The sequence below is a fragment of the Pseudoliparis swirei genome, chromosome 3 (genome assembly GCF_029220125.1).
Source record: "Pseudoliparis swirei isolate HS2019 ecotype Mariana Trench chromosome 3, NWPU_hadal_v1, whole genome shotgun sequence".
NCBI classification, from domain to species: domain Eukaryota; kingdom Metazoa; phylum Chordata; class Actinopteri; order Perciformes; family Liparidae; genus Pseudoliparis; species Pseudoliparis swirei.
The window spans coordinates 10,033,013-10,054,554 of record NC_079390.1 but is presented as its reverse complement, the minus strand read 5'-3'; the positions used below and the strand labels follow the sequence as shown (position 1 = coordinate 10,054,554).

General features: G+C 39.9%; 1 protein-coding gene across 1 annotated transcript; it reads left to right on the top strand.

Moving 5' to 3' along the window:
* The first annotated feature begins 10,788 nt into the window (after positions 1–10,788).
* On the top strand, positions 10,789–13,191 carry LOC130191696 (N-acetyllactosaminide beta-1,3-N-acetylglucosaminyltransferase 3-like). The gene is given in 2 exon segments (XM_056411358.1): positions 10,789–12,881; positions 12,884–13,191. Coding segments are annotated over 2 exon segments (654 nt in total). The 5' UTR covers positions 10,789–12,535.
* The last annotated feature ends 8,351 nt before the right edge of the window (positions 13,192–21,542 follow it).

Here is a 21,542-nt window from a genome sequence, read left to right as displayed (position 1 = left end):
CAGACTAAATATACAGGGGAACGAGACACAGGTGGAAACAATGAGGGCGGGGCTTGCAATCATACAGGCCACAGAGGAGTGGCTTAGGGCAGGTGAAGGGAATGAACAATGAGGGGACACGTGTAAGACACACACACACACACACATACTGCCACGCTAATTACACACAATAAATATAGAAGCAAACGTGAAAACGTCACCTCTTTTGTCTTAACTAACTGAAAGCAGATACTTTTGAGTCAGTTAGTTGACTTGCTAGTCTTGATTAAGAAGTTTGATTCATAATGTGAAGAAATATATAATCTGTTCTATAGATTACTTTATCAGTAAATCAACCAGAGGCCTCCAAGTGTCTGGATGTTAGATTATCAAAGCCCTCCCCCGTGGCCCTGAGCATTGACTCGTTACCAAGCAGTACATGTAGGCCAAGGACCTGCTTTTAATCCACCTTTACCTTGATGCTGTCCGGGACAACCACCTCTGCAGTGCTGCCACTGAGATCAACTGGTCGGACGCCCAGATCAGCCCATTAAGCCACGAGGGGAAAAGCAGGTGGAATTTTTTTTAAGTCACATTTACGTTTAAAAAAACCCCTGTATTCTGCGTCAGTACAACAATGTACGTTGTTTGTGTTGATTAATATTCTGCGAGCAATGACAGAAAAGCATACACATGTGCATTATCAACCCAGCGAGGGCAAAGAGTCCCAGCTGAGAACCCCGCCCCCCCCCCCATGCTGTTTGCAACCTTGAATTTCCACTTTCACAGATTTTCCTGTTTTCCAGGAAAAGACAGTCTAATATCTCAGCCTTGGCATTTTGCCTCTTAGAAACCTTGCTTTTCCCCTCTCCATTCTCCCACTCATTCCTGCCTTTATCTCTTCCCTCTTTCAGCTCGAGAGTGGAGTTAATATTAGGCTTCATATTCTATCAGAATAAGTAATAGTCACAGTGAGTTGTTAATGTGAATTCTTGGCAAATATTTGAGCGGGGAAAGTGTAATCTGCTTGTTGGTTCTCTCACTGTGGAACCTGTGAGGTTTAAGCCAGAGCAAACACCAATATAACATTTTAATGTCACTGCAATGGAATACTGTCATTTCTACAATAAAAAAAGTCTTCAAATTATGCGACAAGTTCACAAATCAATTTCACTGTGCAGAGAAAACTAAAAAGCTCTCACAAAAACAAATCTTCTGTGCTGAATTATGGGTTTTAGACTCCATTTAGGATATAAAGTAGGTCAGTAAAGGCTACAAGCGATTACAGAGGTTAAAGTGGACATTAAACTTAATCGCACCAACAAGTCCGGCGTCAAAGCATCGCGACGGAAACTCACACCCAAGCAATGTGGGTAACTTTATTTGTAGTCCAACGTTAGCTCTGGGGATAGCATTTATGTTATAAAAGTTCTACAAGTGGTTCATTTCTTAAGATATTCTTGCTGAACAAAACAAGGACGTATTAAACTTGAATCCAAAGCAAATGGAAAAAGACAATGCCTTTTTGTCAAGGGGACCCAAGTGATGCTTACTTCTGGGTTGGCCTTCAAAAAATGCATAATTGCTGCAGCATCTACAGGACTGTCTCAGAAAATTAGAATATTGTGATGAAGTTCTTTATTTTCTGTAATGCAATTAAAAAAACAAAAATGTCATGCATTCTGGATTCATTACAAATCAACTGAAATATTGCAAGCCTTTTATTCTGATTTATTGCTGATTATGGCTTACAGCTTAAGAAAACTCAAATATCCTATCTCTAAATATTAGAATATCATGAAAAAGTATACTAGTAGGGTATTAAACAAATCACTTGAATTGTCTAATTAACTCGAAACACCTGCAAGGGTTTCCTGAGCCTTGACAAACACTCAGCTGTTATAAATCTTTTTTTTTACTTGGTCTGAGGAAATATTAAAATGTTATGAGATAGGATTTTAGAGTTTTCTTAAGCTGTAAGCCATAATCAGCAATATTAAAAGAATAAAAGGCTTGCAATATTTCAGTTGATTTGTAATGAATCCAGAATGCATGACATTTTTGTTTTTTTTAATTGCATTACAGAAAATAAAGAACTTTATCACAATATTCTAATTTTCTGAGACAGTCCTGTATATGGCAAGAAGAAAAAGTCGAAAATGCAGGTGTTAAATGTTGCACTGGGTGTTCTTATCGGGGACATTTCTGTCTGGCAGTCATTCATGGCCTTCATAATGCTTCTGCTGGAACAAAATGCAGTCCTTCAAGAGAGTGGACAATAAAAGAGGAATGAGATCCAGCAGGGCTGTGTTGAATCTCATAATGTTATAAATGTCTTTATAGGCTCAAGCCAAACCTGCTCACTTCCAAATCTCCAGTACACAGCCTGTATTGGTCCACATTAAACAAGTTGAATGGATACTGTATGTAGATAATGTCCTTGGCAGAACTTTTAACCCTCCTGTTACCTTTATATTTACTGACATATTTTACCCTTGGGGTCAATTTGACCCCAGCAATTAAAACCTCCAGAAAATTATTAGAATTAATATTGTTTTCCAAGTTTAAGTGTGAGGTACTTTATGTTTGTTTGTTGACTTCCTAAATAGCCCTTTAAATATATAAAAAAGTTGATATTTCTTATATGTTTGACACAGTGAAAAACAGCCTGGAGTCAAATTGACCCGAAAGAACACCGACATTAAACATTGAATGGGGTCAAATTGACCCGAAAGGTAACAGGAGGGTTAAAAACCGGTCTGGGTGATTTTTGGACAAAATGTAATATGATACAAGCATTTGAAGCATGTGCATTTTGTTTGTTATGTGTTCTGACATTCTGGCATTAACGATCAGCTGGTAATCAGATGTCTGAAGATTGGCTGCCTTTGATATATTCCTATGTTTCATGATGACCACGACTCTCTGGCTTGAGGGGAATTTCAACTTAACTAGTTGGAAACTGGTCAAATTATTCTTTTTGATGAATCCTTTTCAAGGGTAAAATCGAGAGCGCGCATTTCATTTGATGAACACATCCTGCCAATCTATACAGACCAAATGCTCGTCTGAATTTCCAGTGATCTGGAAACAACGGGGAAGTCAATCACAGCTTCTTTAGACCAGTTCAATGTAGTCTCCCAGTAACGCAGCCTTGGAAATGGGACGCAACCATTTTCTGTCAACAAGCTCTATTTGTGATGCTTTTTTTTAAAAAGCACTCTGACACCTTATTCACACACAAAGCCTTAGTTACATGTATTAATCATTTACATATTGTAAATGTATAGTCTACTACAAATACTTTTCTTTACATTCCAGATTGATTATGATGTAAATAATATGTGTGCTTTGCCATTTCTGGTGCGACACTCGACTGCGATTACCACATGGAGCTAGTTTAGAGACCTGCATGTCTTTTGGCAGGCTATTGTACGAGCACTAATCTCAAATTCAAAAATATAATTGTTGAGTTTCACATCGGCTTACATACACTGTGCCACGTAACCATAGTAACTAAGGGAGAGAGGAGAGGAAGGACGTTGCTGTGAGTTTACTCTGATCAGCAAGTCACTAAAAAGGTCTGAAAAGTCCTAGTCCCACAATAAAAACATTATATTTCATACACAGTAATGTTGCAAGACAGTTGAATACAATGGCTTGAGCACCCCCAATAACAACAATAATAATGTTAAATCCCAACGATACAGATTCCTCCATGACACCAAATATGGTTAGAATCTACTTGTTGCGGGATATCTCAAGGAAGCTGTCAAGAACCATTATCATTTGCCACTAACGAGGAACTAGGAAGTGAACAGAGACTTGCAGTCAGTTGTGGAACAAATATTACAATTATTTGTTGGACCACTTTGACAAAATAGCTTTGCACAAAGTTAATGCAATAACGTGAGTTTGATCGTGAGTTATAAGTGGGTTATAATAATAGAGACATTTGCTGACGTATTTTTAAATCTATTTTTTGACTTCATCTGATCAGTCTGATATTTCATGTACTGTAGTACTAAACAACAGCGACACAATATTAATTAGTATTAAATATGAATAGTTTAATTTTCTCATATATTTATTTCCTCATTTAGCCTTCTGTACTGCAATACTCTTTGGCTGAAAAGACTTGTATATATTGTCACAGTGATATTAATATTACAGGTGCCAAGTCTGCACTCACTGATTATAGGTCATGTCCCCTATCCAGCATGGCATGGAGCACCTGTGTGGCAGTCAAAACATAGGAAAATAATCAAAAAGTGTCTTTATTCTCATTCCTGTCTAATATTTTCTAAATATTATCATTGCCATTTTTGTCAATACCTCATTTTTTCGTCGGTCTTGACATTTGTTTTCCTAAGTCCAGATGTTCATCTTCGCCAATGACAAAAGAAACAGAAGATAATACAAACTGCCAATCTACAAACATTATACAGAGTCAGTCATAACTTACTTGAAGTCCAGAGGATGGTGGTTTATAATGTAATATGTCTACATGTGTGCAATAGAGAGTTATAGCTTGTTTATTTCTACATAAACAAAAAACAATGCAAAATATGACTGCTATTACTGCTCTTGTCTCGGGGGAGAACAACCGATTCTGAGATCTCAAAAAATAATTTGAACCTAATTCATACTCTTGCTTGACTTGGCAGATAATTCCTAAACACACCGCTCTTTAGGCTTTAACATCTTTTAAATGAAGTGTTTTTTTAACATTGACACTAAGATCACCATGACATTTAGGGAGTTTTCTCCAGAACTTCAGTACAAGCTGACCTTCCTTGTACTCAGCATCTAGTGGCTACTAGAGGAATTGTATCTTAACAATTCACCATGAAGCAAATTGCAGCTCAAAAAACAACAAAAAAGAGTAGATCATCATGATATCGATGTGACGTTATGCATTTTTTTCATACTTTTATTTTCTTAAAGGAAACTGGATTTGCAGTTCCCACAAACCACAATGCATCTGCATGAATAAATATCATATGGTGCGACTGTGGGTCAGTGGGTAGCAGGTCCTTCTTTCAATCAGAGCAGTTGGAGGTTCAATCCCCGACCTAGTAGATGTGTCCTTGAGCAAGACACTTAACCCTGAATTGCTCCCTGCAGCTGTGTCTACGGTTTATGAATGTAACAGGATTGTAAGTCGCTTTGGATAAAAGCGTCAGCTAAATGACATGTAATGTAATCATCGGCTAAAGAGACGAAAAGCCTGATTCAAAAGAAATGAATGGACTTCTATTTGTGGTGATCAAAATACCACAAACGTAAATATCTACACTCACAGACAGAAACTGCTTGTTCTTCCCCGTGTTGTTGCATTTCAGCCAAATGACTCTTCAGCAGCTCAGAGTAGTTGCATAAAGCTGCTGAATAATAACAGCCAAGTTATGCAAGTTTCTGCACTCATTCAGGCTTTTAGTCATACTTAAAATACCTCTGTGTCCTCTCACATGGACAGTGTTACCTCCGTCTGCACATGTTTGTTGTCAGATTTGCAACCCATCCATTTCATCCTCCAGTCAGCAGGAATGGGGCAGTAGTTGTAATATCCTGCTTCCCCAAAATCCAAAAAGATGTGCACTTTCTTGACATATTAAAGTTGTTTTTATCCTTCTATTAGTTCATATGTTTCATATTTACCACTTTACAGTGGTATGCAACAAACTTTCACGTTCATTTTCGAGTGTTTTTGTAAATACAGTAACTGTCAAGTAATACAAATGGTATAAGAACAGTCAAAATTGCAAATATATTCTTCAACAAAAAAAAGTTGGATTTTTTTTATTACGAGATTCTTTTACAAAGTTTTTAATTACTTTTTTTAAGAAGCAATTTGATTTTTCTTTTCCAGACTTAGTGCACGAAATGTGGAGAGGGTTATCAGCTAATGAAGTCTTAACACCTAAACATATCAAAAAAGGTCTAGATTGTACCAAAGTCAAATATGACCTTAATTTCCCCTGAAAGTCAAATATGAGGTCTCCTGTTTAGTAATACACACAACAAGTTTCACACTTAAAAGTAAAATAAATAAATAATAAACTGCAGGTTAATCTTAGGTGAGCAGGTCCAGTACGGGTCACCTTCATCCGGATGATGAGAGCACACGCGAGGTTGTTGGGTAGATGAGCACAATGTGAAAGCAAGCATACAGAGAGAGCTGGGCAGGTACAGTGGACCCATCTGGGATCAGATACCAGTATTTTAATGAATAACAATTGAACACATTTATATCCATGTATTTTTTTGTAACATTTGTATTTACTAAAGTTAAGAAAGCAGTGTGCAAGTCAAGCCAGATGGGAAAAAAACAATTATTACATACAGTATATAGATTAAACAATGGTATCTGATCAGTAATATATCGACCCAAAGCCTAGTTATTAATATCAAGACTATATAGAAAACTGCACAAACAATCTGTTTTGAATGCTGTATTATGTGAGGTTTTTAAACAACAGGGAAGTACAGTTATTTCAGTGGGTTTGCTAGCATGTTTGGAAAATTATTGTTTTACCCAGTCTTAGACTGTTTAATCCTCCCACACAGGTCAGCACGGGTCTAACCGAGGGCCGCTTTACAAATGTGAGGAATGCAAAACTGAGTTGTGTTTTTTATTTTTTATTTGCATATTCGTCGTACTATTGTTTTGTTCTGTTTGTCACTCTCTCTTGTCCCCATGTAACGCGTCTTTGTGTATTTAGAAAAACGCTATATAAGTTTGAATTATTATTATTATTATTATTACCAGGTTCCTACAAACACACACCGGGTGAGTTCTCCCGTTCTCACCATTTCATTGGAGTTGACATTGCGCTCCAAGTAAAATGAAATCTTTAGTTGGTCAGACTTGTGAAAATAATACCGAATTGTTTTTGGAAAATCCATACGACCAAAGGTACAAGAAAGCGTCACAAGTCTGTTTTGATTTCAAAGGGATCCTATGGAAAACTAGGAATACAATGATGTCACCATGAAGCACTAACTGCATCACCTCTTCCCTGCAGACCGATGAGGCTTTTCACCCTGCTCTCATTTATTGGCTGGACGCAGTGCATTCATTAGTTATGGCTGCCTTCAGTCAGCTATTTAAACAGCTTTGTATGTTTGGTTTATGAGAGTGATCAAAATTAGGCAAAGCACATGTTTATATTTATATTTCGCAGACCGCACATTAAACCATAAATATAACTGCAGGAGAGCAGTGTGTTCACCAGTCAGTTCAGAAAGGACACTGGAAAGAAAAAGATCTAGAAAATGTAGTTTAGTACAAATTAAATTCCATAATGCTGCGGGGGCCTCAGAGGTTACCAAGGGCCCTGGATGTCACCAAGGATCCAAAGCCACTTACAATCCTTGTTACATTCAGACACCGTAGACGCAGCTACAGGGAGCAATTCAAGTGTCTTGCTCAAGGACACATCGACTAGGGCGGGGATTGAACCTCCAACCCCCTGATTGAAAGACGGACCTGCTACCCACTGTCCCTTAGTCGCCCAGTTCGTGCAGAGTGTTAGCGTTCCATCTATTGGTACTTAAAGTGCAATGGACCCTTTGCTAAGCCCCCAGCTGCTGCAGAGTCTTCAATATGCGGTTTAAGGACATATCCAGGATGTGAAACTGATTCAGCCGCAAAAACAGGTTAAAAATATGAAGATAGTGTCTAAAGGCTAAAGATCACAGTGTAGAAGTAAATCTTCGCTGCATGTCATACCCTCTCTCTAACTTGTCCTGACCATCACCTCTGCCCTTGGTCACAGCTGGCCGATACTACGAGGGCATCAGTTAGCGAAAGGTCAACCAAGGCGGAAGCGAACCTCATTTGTTTTGCATGTCAACAAAACGCATTAAACAAAGGCATAGCTACAAAATAATTCCAGTATGGTTTGCTAAATAATTAGCTGTGACGTTGAGTCATTTGTACAGCAGTAAATGGGCACTTTGTTGGAGTAAAGCAATGAGCAATCTGAAGAATGGTGGCAAATGTCTAATGTGGGCCGATGTTTTAAAGAACAAGATGTGTGGTTTCTTTAAGCTTTTGTGAGAAAAAAATACATTTTACTGTTCACTATTTGCGGATTAAAAAAAAAAAGTTCTGGTTCTGGCTTAGTGAATGCACAGTATGTTACAAAATAGGGGTTTGAATCTATGATTAAACCTTAAAGGTGTGTTTTGACAGCAGCAGATTAAGTTAAAACAAAATAATAATCTTTCGGAAACAGGCAATTTCTTTACAAGTTTTCTCCATTTGACAGATATAAAAACATCTTCACTTTTGACGAACATTTCAAGGTTGTCTCATGACCTCAAAGACAACCTCGGCACTTACAATGCAATAGTAAATAATACAGTATTCAATACGCAAATGTTTTTGTATGTTTTAATTAAATGGACCATGTGAACAAATACTCTTCCGCATAAGAAGGAGCCTTAATGGGAAAGTCAGGTGCATTCCTAACTCTAATACAGTAGCAGGTCCTCCTACCAGAGCAGCCCCTCTCTGTGTTGTCTTTTTTTAACCTTTCTGACAAACCCTACCCAAAATGATCTACTCCAGAAAATGATCTTTCTCAATTAAGTATCATTGCATGAGCTGAACTTAATAATGATGTTCAGCCAGTCGCTGAAAAACTAATTATGTGAGCTCAATGATGTTTTTATTTTAATTACTTTCTCAGTAGCAGGCAGAGAACAAGTAATCCTCCTCCAACCATGTTTCTTCCTCAATTAACAAGCTCCTCCAAAAGGATGCTTGGCTCCTCCAAGCACAAGTCAGAGTGACATTGAGAGTGCAACATCCACAATTAATGGGGTCACACTGAACCACTGAGTAGGAATGGCAGTTCTTAGGTAGTTTTCTTTTCTGCAACATCAACTTCAGGCGCATGAGTTCCTCCTTCCTATGAAATGACCAAATACAACAATATTGCCTGCGTATCCAAAGCCTGATAGAGTGTGTTCCTTCGGGCCATAGACCTCTATTATTGTCCAAAAATGTTCAAGGAAATTGCTTGTTTGTACACACACACAACATAAGGTCTCGCTTCCATTACCTTTCGGAGATTTTGGAATCATCCCAAAAATGATGAATGAAACAATACCTAAAAAACAGGTAACGGGTTGTTTAAACAATAAAATAGAACAACACCCATCTTCTTTGAAACGATCTCCCAACTCCTGAAATGGGACTCGGCGAGGAGCGAGGCAAACTCTTTATCCCTCGATTCAATTGTAATCTATTTAAACCGTGTCGGCTGCAATTGGGTGCTTTTTGACTGGGGTCCCACGTGAGATACGGCAACATGTTATACCTCTGGGGTCAGCGGGGACCCCGGTCCATCTGATTAGAGTATAATTAATAGTTTGCTGTATACACCCAGTAGGCGTTTGAATGCATGCGTTCAGGGATGCATGAAGTTAGGGGTGGAAAAAAAAAAATATGAAAGCGATGAATGTTGTGCTGGCACGACCTGCTAGAACAGGGGTTGGGAACCTATGGCTCGTGAGCCATATATGGCTCTTCTGGTGACGGCATATGGCTCCCAGACAATTTTGAGTTTAAAAAAAAAGAAAATCCGCCCGCCCCCCTGTAATTTTCTCTATCGCGCCAGATTACAGCAGCAGTAATGTCAGGTCCTTTTCTTAAAGGCGTCTTTGTTCTTTTATTAAACTAAACGTCTGTTATTAATCGTCTCCACAGCAGCATGTCATTCTGTCTTTAGTGTCGCGTTAACACTTCTCGGCTCGCCGGCAGGTTCCTGACCCCTGTGCTAGAACCTCCATCTACTTTCAACCCTGCTGTGTCGCGTAAAGTCTCCCAGAATGCACCGGGGCAACAGGTTTGTTTCTGCATTCTAGTGTTAGCTGGTTAGTTCTGTTGTTTTACTTTACTGCCGTCTCAACCTGCACTGACAGAGGGTCAGAGGGACCCTCGCCGGGCGCTCGCATGTATCTAACAACTTGTTCAGGTAATGTTGTTGAATGTCGGTTGGTTTCATTGTGTGCTCCATGTTTATGTGAGTTTCATTCCTCTCCTGAAAATGGATTAAATTATGAAATAACACTGTATATTTTACAATTATTTAAAATATTTTAGCATCTTCTGATTTGGAGGTTGGATTTAATTTTGATGTCAAAGACTTTTATACTTAATTCATTCTCAAAGAACACAATAGTTCTATATTTAAAAAGTCTGTTTTGTCCGAGCCTTTAATGCTGGAGCTAATGGATGGTGCATTTTCTCCCTGTGGCCTTGCAATGTTTTTTAGCATAACCACAATTTATGCAAAATCACATTGAAACTTGAAAGTTTCACCAAACCGTGCCTTAAGAAATAGAAACAAAACTCAGCGATACTCTATGTCTGATCATTTATACAGAGGCAGACAAGAAAATAAAGAACACTACTTTTTCGATTATAATTTACTGTCTGCCAATCTAGTGCTGACCATCCACAACTCTCCCAGGAACTATAGGGGTGAGTTAATAGAGACTCACAGTTCCATTTCTTTGTTATTGTAAAAGTTATCCACTGTGTGTTGGTCTTAAATCTGTAATGAATGAGAAAGAGAGCCAGATAAACATGCACACACAATACACACACACATGCAAGATATTTAACATGTTGACCTGGTGACAGCTCGATGAATAAGAAGGGGATTTTTTTTACAATTCATCCTTAGTAGGCCAAGAATGTGTGTTTCAAATTTTGTGAAGATTAATTCAGTCGTAAATGTTTCACTATAATCGAAACCAGGGCCGGAGTGGGGCTACTTTTCAGCCCGGGAATTTCAGGCTCAAGACCAGCCCACTTTTTTCATGGTAGTGGAAATTGGATAAATGAAGCAACAGTTCAGCTCTTACTATCCTGTAGTTCTTTTATTAATACCATGGTCCAACAAATAATGTAAAGGTTAAATACAACAATAATAATCCACTTAAGATGAGAAGTTAACAAAAAATATGCACAACATTAAAAAAGGCAGAAGAGCATAGCAGGGGTGTCAGACTCAGATTAGACAGTAGGCCAGATTTGTTGGAGTGAGACCTCATGGGGGGCGTCATTGTCATGGTCATTGTCATGGTCATTGTCATGGTCATTGTCATGGTCATTATCATTTTTCTGCATGAGTATTATATAGTGGTGATTTACTCCTTTACTACACACACTAATGAGCAAACAATGCATATTGGTTCATCAAGTACTGTACTGCTCTTTCTTAGAATATATAACTTTAAATCATATTGTTTCCTCTGTTATCCTCTCTACCTGTCCCTGTAGTCATGGCCTCCTCATTGAAAATGTCGGGCTCATCATTTTCAGCAGGAGACTCTTATCTGCTGCTCCGAAGCTACAAAGAAAAATTAAGAGTCATATTACTGCATACTTCAATATCAATAGTATATGTCAATATTTGCATAATATTTGCAAAGTCTATGGATCGCCATATTTTGGGTGATATAAAAAGGCTAATATTTTAATTCAATTTAATATTTTGCTTGGGAATAGGTTGACAACGCTACAATGATATTAATCAAGGCTACAACGTTAGCCGAATAGTTATGTTGCTAATCATTAGGCCTTTGTCTCTCTTTACCAGTTGCCACTTGTGTTTGTCCTCTTGAACATAAATCTGTAAGCTTGGCATATTTGGCAGCATCCTCCTCCAATGCCTTTCTTTTTTTCAACCTGGCTTTTTCAGCCCCTCCTGCCCTCTTCCTCCCGTCCATCCTCCCTGACGCGTATCGTTGCGGTCGGGCCGGCCCAGCTATCCGTAGCAGAGAAAACTTTTTGGAAAAGACGGCTAAGGACCGAACCAACTCTATTTTGGAGGGGTGAAGTTCTCCTCTCCCAAATTGAGTTGGTTGGTTCCATAATGGACTGAACCAACTCTATTATTTGGGAGGGGTGAACTTCCTCGCATGGTACAACCCATGCAGAGGCTGCGGTGTCAGAATGCTGAACGTGTTCGTTTAGCCCACTTTAAGAGAAGATGGACTAACGTGACAAATGTCAACAAATAAAATTCTCGACCGGCCCAGAAGTTTAGCGGCCCACCGGGAACTCTCCCGATTCTCCCGATTACCCACCCCGGGCCTGATCGAAACTCCAAACCATCTTGATGAAACTGGAGAAAAGCCTTTTGACCTCGTGACCTTTTCTGAAAAGGTCACGGGGTGACCCTCTGAGATGTTGACCTCTACATTAACTTCCAGTTGTACTCAGTAATACTATATTTACTTTCAGTAATGTTTTCATCACAAAATGCTCAGCATATATAGCATGACATGCATAACTAAGAGTTTTGTAGATCTTAAAACAAAGTTAATTCACTTTAAACTCTGAAGTGATGTGATATAAGTCTTTGCAACATCATGTCAGACTGAGAGAAGTTGATGACAGTGTTTTCTTTTGTCTTTGTTGAGTTTCAAATAAGACGGATTTGATAGTGAGAACCACCATTCTGTTGGGAGCTTTCCTCATTGTTGTTTATCTCTATAAATATTTTACCCCAGTGTCATCTTCCGAGGGGGGATGGCAATCAAACAAAGATCCAAGAGTGCTGGTTTTGAGGAAGTGAGACTGGACAACGTCCTCGAGCCGGAGCAACGCGAGTACAATGACATCCTGCAGTGGGACGTCAACGACCGCAACCTCGCTCTGAAGCCGATACTCTTCCTGCAATGGAAGGAAAGAAACTGTTCACTAAATGGTGACAATGACGTCTTTGCCAACAAAATCAACATGGTTGACTATTTCCAAAGCCTCGAGAACAATACAGGAAACGGGCCCCTCTTTATCGGCCACCTGATTTGGGATGCGGGGCCCATTAGAGAGCCTCATAATAAGAACTATAATCCAGTTCAGGCGCAGGAGTCAAACTCATACCCCCTCCTACTGCGGTGGTTCACTTCCTCTTGTCCAGCCACACAGCGTTGGTCATATTCAATATGTCCCAGTTCATCACCATTCTTCCCATTGATGATGTTTACATGGCACTATGACTCGGTCCTTATTCCCATATGGGGGTGAAGAATGAAGGACTGAATATTCCTTTCAGAAATGTGGGTAAATATAACCCCTGCTATTATCGAGATGTTCTCCTTGTTCACAGGTTCCTTCCAGCTGAGCTGTATTGCATGTGGCACCAAGGGAATGATCCCAATCTGGAATGCATTGACACATTCTGATTAGCAGGTGGGGACAGAGCTTGTTAATACTATAATATTCACTCAGTGGCCACTTAATTAGGTAGAAAAAGGTTTCCGTCTTTGGTGAAATGGCATTCATATGTCTAAATTGCATTCAAATTGAGAACAAATAACTTGATCGAACAGGAAAGCAAAAGTTTTCAGTCATTTGAAAAAGAAAAGGTGCCGTCGTGGTTGTCAACGTTTCCCTTCGGCCACACCAGGCCCTGACAGAGTGGATGCTAAGCAGCTGGCTATAGTAACACCTTGCAAATAAATTACTCAGTTGTGTCAGAGACTGCTTCTCCACGAGGGACAGGCCACTGTTTTTTTTTTTTCATCCAGTTGTAAATATTTGATTTGAACTTGTGTCAACACCTGAATCTGCTGAGCAAGACCCCTCCAGATTGGGATGTCTCTGATTAGACACACACACAAAATATGAGGACACATGTGATCTCTGTGACATTGAGAAGTCAATACTTTACTATGTTGACTATGGGCGACTGTGGCTCCTTCAACCAGAGGACAGGCGGTTCGATCCCCGGCTCCTCCGTAGTCCACGTCGACGGGTCTGTGTGATTAGGTACGAATGGTGAGTTCGGGGCCTGATGAAGCCTAAAGGAACAAGAATCATACATCAGAAGGAAAAGATGTGATCAGAGGAAACTTTGAATTCTCACAGAAACTCTTTCATTTCCCTCATTTTCACATATTTCACATATTACAAATGTATATCAGATGGAGAAAGTGGCAACTCGCACGTTTGTGTGAAAGCAAAGACTCTTTCAAACCTAAGAAATAATATATTTTTTTCCAGATGTCTTTTAGCTCATTGTGAAGTTTAATGAATACCTTGATCCTGCAAATATATCTTTATTTGAAATGAGTATTATTTTGTATTCAACCGAGGTTATCTGTTTGTTCTTTTGAGGGGATAACTCTAATATCGCCGACTGGATTTTGAGAACATTCTGGAAACATCAGACGCCACTTTTAGAAACCAGGGATTCTGCTGATTGATGATATCTCAGCACTTCAGGCTGTCCAGTGGGTTGCTTCAACCAGAGGTCAGAGCCCGATGATCCACGTGTCAAAACTCACGACAAGATATTTAGAAGGAGGATATACATGTTTACTGTTGTTAGAGTAAATATTTGAGCATTTCATATTGTGGAATGCAGTTGGTTTATTTGTTTATTCCTAGTAGTGCGTATGTCTGTTTTCTGTGGTTAGACTACTTTATTATCTCACTACTTCTCATGGATGGAAATGCATATATGTGTACATTAAATCTTCTTAATAATAAAAACCTGGTTTCAGAGCACTCAATTATCTTATTTGTATGTCATTTATTGGATATTTTTAATAATTTGGACCCAGCGTGACTGTATGGTAAAACATCTATGCGTTAAAGTTATGAGTAATATCCGTCTCATTGTCAGACTAGTTTGCCTCATGCATTTCACAAACTAACGTTTTTGTTTGCCGTGTATAACACAATACACCTGCACCCCTCGAGTTACTCGTGTTGAGCACAGCAACTAGGGGACATCTTTAAAAGGAAGATACATGAATATAGTTTTTAAAGAAATGTTAGGGACATTAATAACCTAAAGTGTTGCTTTAATAATTTTCACTGTTAGAATTAGAAAACTACATGTCAGAAATGCTAGTTTGCACCACTTATATGGAGTTCTTATGAAGCTTTTTTTCCTTCTTTTTCTAAAATAAATGAAATACAAAAAAGTTTATTAAATTATGAGCACTGACTCGAAACTAGTGCTGAACAAGCCCCGGATGCTTGAGGCTAGCAGACCATATTAATTAGATTAGATGAAATGAGATCATCCTTTATTAGTCCCACAGTTGGGACATGTATAGTATTCCCGAAGCAAAGGGGAAAGTGAAACAGAACATTGTAACAAAAGAATGACAATAAATAACATATCAAACAGTAAAGGGAAGATAAACAAGTTAACCCTAAAACTAACGAAAACTACAATAAGATACAAACTGACTGAATGGTTGCGTTCACATGCACATATGAAACAGGAACTATATGTATTGTACAGTGGAATACACGTATATTGATATTGCACATGAATGAATGAGCAACTTACAGGATCAAATAAAAATTACAAATAAAAACGACAGAAAATGGTTCAGAAGGATCTTTACCCATCGCTATCTTTATGTCTTTAAGATATCTCCAACACACTTTTACACACACTTTAACACAAGGACGTACATTCCTCTCACACCAACAGTTAACATAGCCGTTGCCATTATAGACACCTAAGTGTGTGATTTATATCGATCAACAAAGAAGAAGATACTTGACGTGTTGTGGTAGCGTTGATCTAACTCGTGTTGTTGATGTGAGCTTCTCTCTACAATAAAGAATAATCATCTCGTTTCAGTGAACTTCGTTCAATGTCAGGCTCTTTAATGTGAAGCTGGCCTCTAGAACTAAATCAAAGAGTAGAGCTCTAGCCCCACTTACTGGTCAAATTACAGCGTGAAATAAAAAACAACTATGGAAAAGCTAGGAATAGAGTGGTGGTTGGAATACTTTGGAGTTTCTGTTAAAACTTCTCATAAAAAATGTGTGACTGGAACTGTCTGTCACACATTTCTACTGCAATTCCCCGTGACGCCAGGTTGTACTGCAGGTGTGGTTCAGACTTCATCGAGGGAACATGGAGGCTGCAGCACATTTAAAAGCACCGTGGTGTGCAATTTGGCAGCCTCACTGTGAGGCCCTTTGTTCTTGTGCAATGAAATCAACCGAGAACAACAGATTGCATTTCCAAATAAAGCCTCCGGCCTGAGTGGCCAAGCAGTTTGAACACGGCGCACATTTTGCTGCATGCAGAAGTCCCGCTCCAGAACAATGTTAATTTAAAAACATTTCCAACGGCCTCGGAGGAGAGACTCGGTTAATGTGTACAGGACAACTTGACATTTGGACTTCCTTCAAAATACTTTATCTGGATATCAATCGGAGCAACACGATACGGTGTTTGACTGCAGATAACAAGGTCAGAATTATAGAAATTGTTTAATTTGAATTAAACAACCGCACACAAACCAGTTCATCCATGTATGTGGGTGTGCCTGGAAAAACTAGATGTGTACAAGCTGCTCATAAGTTAACGCCGTGCAGATAAAACCCAGCTGCACATCTTTTTGTTTGTACCAAATATGTGTTAGTCGATGGAGGGCTGGATACTTCACTTCAATTCACTTCTGCAGCCAAGACCGAGTGATCATGATTTACACCATGAGTTAGCTGTTTTCTCCATGAAGGACGCATTGCAGTGGACATTCACTTACTGTGCACTCCATTACCCAGACTATTTAGTGGTTCAGAAATAGTATGTCAAATACAGAATGCCAGAACTAGTCAAATGTGCGAGAGCCTCGGGTCACAGGTGCAGTGAGCAAGCAAGCCTGTTTTTCTAGTTATTCCAACCCTCAATGTATAAGTGCTTTAAAAAAACCTTTATGTCAACAGTTGGTAAGTTACGACCTTTTAAAAAGCAGAAACGGGTATAAACATTTGTTCACACTGTCACAGTTTCAGCTCCACACCCTCCTCACTCCCCGTCGTCAGTCTAACTCTCTTCACCTGTTCACACACCTGTTGTCACAGTTCAGCTCCTCACTCTGTGGTTCAGACACTCCCACCTCGTCAGTCTGACTTCCTTCACCTGTTCACACACCTGTCTTTGATCACTAATCAAATCCCTATATAGTCTCCTACCTCACACACACACACACACCTGGCCAGATTGTTCTTCCTTTTCTATGCCAGACTCTCCAGCACTTGTTTCTAGACGGATTTCCTGTCGCCGACCCTGCCTGTCCCTGGTTAACCCGCTAGTCCAACTCCCCGAGAACCTACCAGCCCTTCATCCTGTTGATAATCTGCCTGCCGTTTCCAGAGTGTGGAATATGAATTCGAAGGATCCCTGGAGTCGAGGGTGCATTTGGGTCTACATACGAGTCGTTACACACACACACATGCAGGAAATGAAGCGTGACCCCACAGGAACAGGAAATGCACAGTGGACAGATAAGTGCCGTCAGTTGGACGATAAGCCTCAGCAGCTTTAAATCCTAAATTTAACCCATTTTCACGTCGCACAAAAACTGCCCAAAAGATTCAGAGGACGCATGGGGCACTGGATATGTATTCTCTATACCTAAAGTCACCCAAATGGGAGAAATTGGCAGGGAAAGGACATTTCCATCCAGGTGGAACAAAACCATTCAGCAAAAGACTGAGTGGGAGAAATGAAGCAAATACCTGACATGTCTTAGAAACCGATCATTTGTGTCCATGGATTTGCTACATTTTAGATACATTTAGCATGTATTTTAATATTTGGATCCCTGGCAACAGATTAGCAGCAAACTCACACTCAGACTGTTCTCATGGGTTTGGAGCTTCGTTTCATAACTTCTTCATATTGAAGTCCGACCGGATGCAAAATGTGTCAAAACCTTTTTTTGAAATAAGAATTTTTAGAGGAACCATAAGAAATGATGGAATTTCAGAGCCGCTATACCTCTCCTGAAAATAACACATGACATGTTTTGATTGAGATGTGCAGTGACTGCTTATAGACCTAGAAATAAACACACTGAAAAAGAAAAGTTGGTTCAAGAGGTTAGGTTTTCTTTGGGTCAATAAATCTATTTGCACACCTCCATTTTATTAATATCAGTAAAAACATCGGTTGGTTCATTTGTAACTTGCATGTGATTTACTAAAAATGGCATTTAAATAGATTATATAATGACGAAACACAATACACAGGGTGGGTTTCATAGCGCGCTGTGGAGCCGGCGGGTCCGTGTGGGGCACGTGACTGAGTGGGTCCCATGTAGACAAGTGACACCTCACTTAGGGTATTTGACAAACTGACACTGGGAGATACAGAGTGTCAAACTCAGCATGTCAAATACACTAAGTGGGGAGCCGGATCTCTCGACGTCAAAGATGGCTCTGTGGAATAAAACACACACACACACACACACACACACACATCGCTCCAAGTAAACATGATCAAAGACACAAAAGCATGCACACACGTCATACATGTTAGAGACATGAGATGCATTTGAGAAAGTATTCACCAACCTGTCCCCAGGAGCAGCTCCTGGTGCTGAAGCAGATGAGTCAGAGTGCGACGCTCCTCTCACAGTGGCGACTCCGCGCACGAGGCGGTGCGTTTGACCACCGAGCCCGACGCAGCAAAGAGGAAGTCAAAATGAGGAAGATAACTGCAAAAGCTCGCTCTCAGGAAATGTGTGGAAATAAAGTGTCAACATGTCACGGTTGTGAAATGCTGCTGGAGGCTTCTCGTGGCTCCCAGCTTGACAGACAATGGGTTGAGGAGACATTTCCCACTGTTTGTGTCCCAACGAGTGGGACGAACGTGCTTATGGAACTGCGTGTGTATGGGTTTGGAAAACTATGAACCAAGAAAGTTTTTATTTAGATCAAATTAAGTAGAGTGTATAGACGGTGTTTGACAATCGGGTTAAAGTTAATTCGATCTCCATGAAGTGCCATGGTCTGTTTTATTATTCTATATCGCACTATTCTTTAAACCGTATATCTATTTTAATGGGAGTCCTATTTTGCTCATCATTTTCATCCAGATCATCCTTGACAGGCCGGCATCTCTTTCCGGTGCCAAAGAAGCATCAGCAGTTAGTCTGCACTGCTGATTGGTCGTCGCTCAGTTGACCTCAGTCCACGCAAAGAGTTCAGAACATCTGGAATCCTTAATGTCCACATCGCACTCAAACCCCTTCAACTTATTACTGGCACTTCTACACCAACATTACCAACACTTTTTTTTTCCAACGACCAGAAAGCCGCTTTGCACAGAGCTGTGTAACTTCCTCATTTAACTCTTGACTAATGCACCACGATGAATCCCTCACTGGACTTCCGCTTGCACTCACAACTGTACTGTAACTGCACTCCTTCACCATCAAGGAGACTGACCATTGAATGCTGTTAATGGACTCTTCGGAGTCGACCGTCAGACAATCTCGTTGCAGCCACGTGGATTCAGGAAAGAAATGGACCGATTGATAAACCCCAATTATTGGGAGAAGCCAAATAAGAGAAAAGGCCTAAACCAAACTTGATATTAGACGGTATGCAGTGTGGGAAGCAGCCATGCTGCAGCGTCACATTCAGACATATCATGCACGTTAGAAGCTCTGATGAGCAAACTTTACAATGATTCTCCTCCAAATGTTCCCACCGACAGAGCACCTGCACCCTGATGCAGCTCTGCACTCAAGGTGAAGGTGTTCAGCATGTGATGCCATGTGACTCATGCAGTACAAAAAATAAAAAAAGACATCTACGACAAAGAACTGGACTTTCCTGTTCGGTGTATAGGCTCAACTTAATACAGTCGTTTCAGGTGCAACCTGCTTGGTGAGGGCTGGAGTCCACGGACAGCAAGTCAGCAGATTCAACCAAAGAGGCACTTTATTTTGACATGTACAGTCTATAAGTTACAGCAGAGAAAGAAATGCGTCACAGATAAGTCACATGGATCTTAACCTATTAGTCACTCTGAACAAAGTTAGACAATTTTCAAATAAACATCAGTTTAATATTGGAATTTGTCAAACTGAAAGAAACAAACACGAGGCATTATCAAACCCAGTGGACCGGGAAGAATAACCCAGTTCAGATGCAACACGACAGGCAAACACAGGTCAGAGTAATGATTCTCCTTCCAGTCCTCAGAGCTCAGGGCAGATTGAGCTCACCTTCGTCTAGTCGACTCCGGGCAGCACAGGTGGCTCCTCCCGGAGATATGGAAACCTTTCAACACTAGTACATTATAATATAGCGCTGCGTATAGCGTAGGCAGATCAGAGGCCCTCAAATGAGTTGTTCAAAGGAATAGTTTGAATTTTTTACTCGAAATATGATTTTTTAAAGCTCTAGCAGAAAATGGACCGGCCAGGTCCAAAAGTAACAACATGCCCAAACCAGCACCTCTCAGGATTTGTTAAGAGGCAAGCACATGATGTCATTGTTTTGGTATGAGACATTAAATGTGCAGAGGGCAGTGAACATTTTTACAGTAGGAACATACAGATTCCCAGACTGTGCCAATGCACCATTATGCTATAAGCAATACACACACACACACACACACACACACACATACACACACATATATATATATATATATATATTATTTTTTGTTCCCTCCCTAACTGAGTTGGCAATCCTGGTGCCATTGTGTGAGTCACCAGTGCTGTGAAAGGATTTGGAATTACAGTCATTAGACAAACAACCAGTTTGGTAATATGTATAAACAATATATTAACAATTAGAGAATAAGGTATTGCAGTGAAGGACTTGAAGGCCATTGGTATGTTGTTAGCGTTCCCATCCAACAACCTGAAGAAGAATGAAGCGAGAACATCTATTTCCAGGGATCCTGACTCACTCTGCGTGAAACACCGGGTGCTGTGACTCTTGTTCAGGCGGCAAGACTCATGGCCGCTTATCTCTACGTGGAAGTTCAGAGTGTGAACCATTTCAACACCCTCTGCACACCACTTATACCACACATATAGAGGAAGTGGGAGAGGATCTTTGGTGTTAAGACAGAGATGGTGGACGTTCACCAAGTCACTCAGCAAGACGAAACTGAATTTCCTATTCGCAAAAATAGCAGAACGGTCTCTTGACTACCTTGATGTTTTTTGGTGAAATCTTTATTCCCATGAATAATTGATTTAATAAAGTTAAATATTGAGCTACCACAAGTAGAAATGAGAATTGTCTACATGCTGAAAACAAAAAGTAAGATTCCAAAAGTGTAACACATTGTATGTGTGTGTGTGTGTGTGTGTGTATGTATGTATGTCTGTATGTATATGTGTATGTATGTACAGTATATATGTTTGTATGTATGTTTGTGTATGTATGCATGTATGTATGTAGGCATGTATGTATGTATGTATGTATGCATGTATGTCGGCATGTATTTATGTATGTATATGTATATATAAGTATGTATGCATGTATGTGCGTATATGTATGCAGGAATGTATGTATTATCATAACATGGCATTATATATTCATGACAATCCTTATATCATCACCCAAATAGTTATTGACGTGAGTTAACTTTTCAAAATGTTGCCATGTCACCCTGAGTGAAGACTGAGGGTGAACTGCCATCCTGTGGCTCATTGGAGAACTGCAGGGTGATGGGAGCTGGAGGCTGAGGCTCTTAGCCGCTGGGCCGAGGGGGATCTGATGAGTGTGACTGCTATATTACAGACCT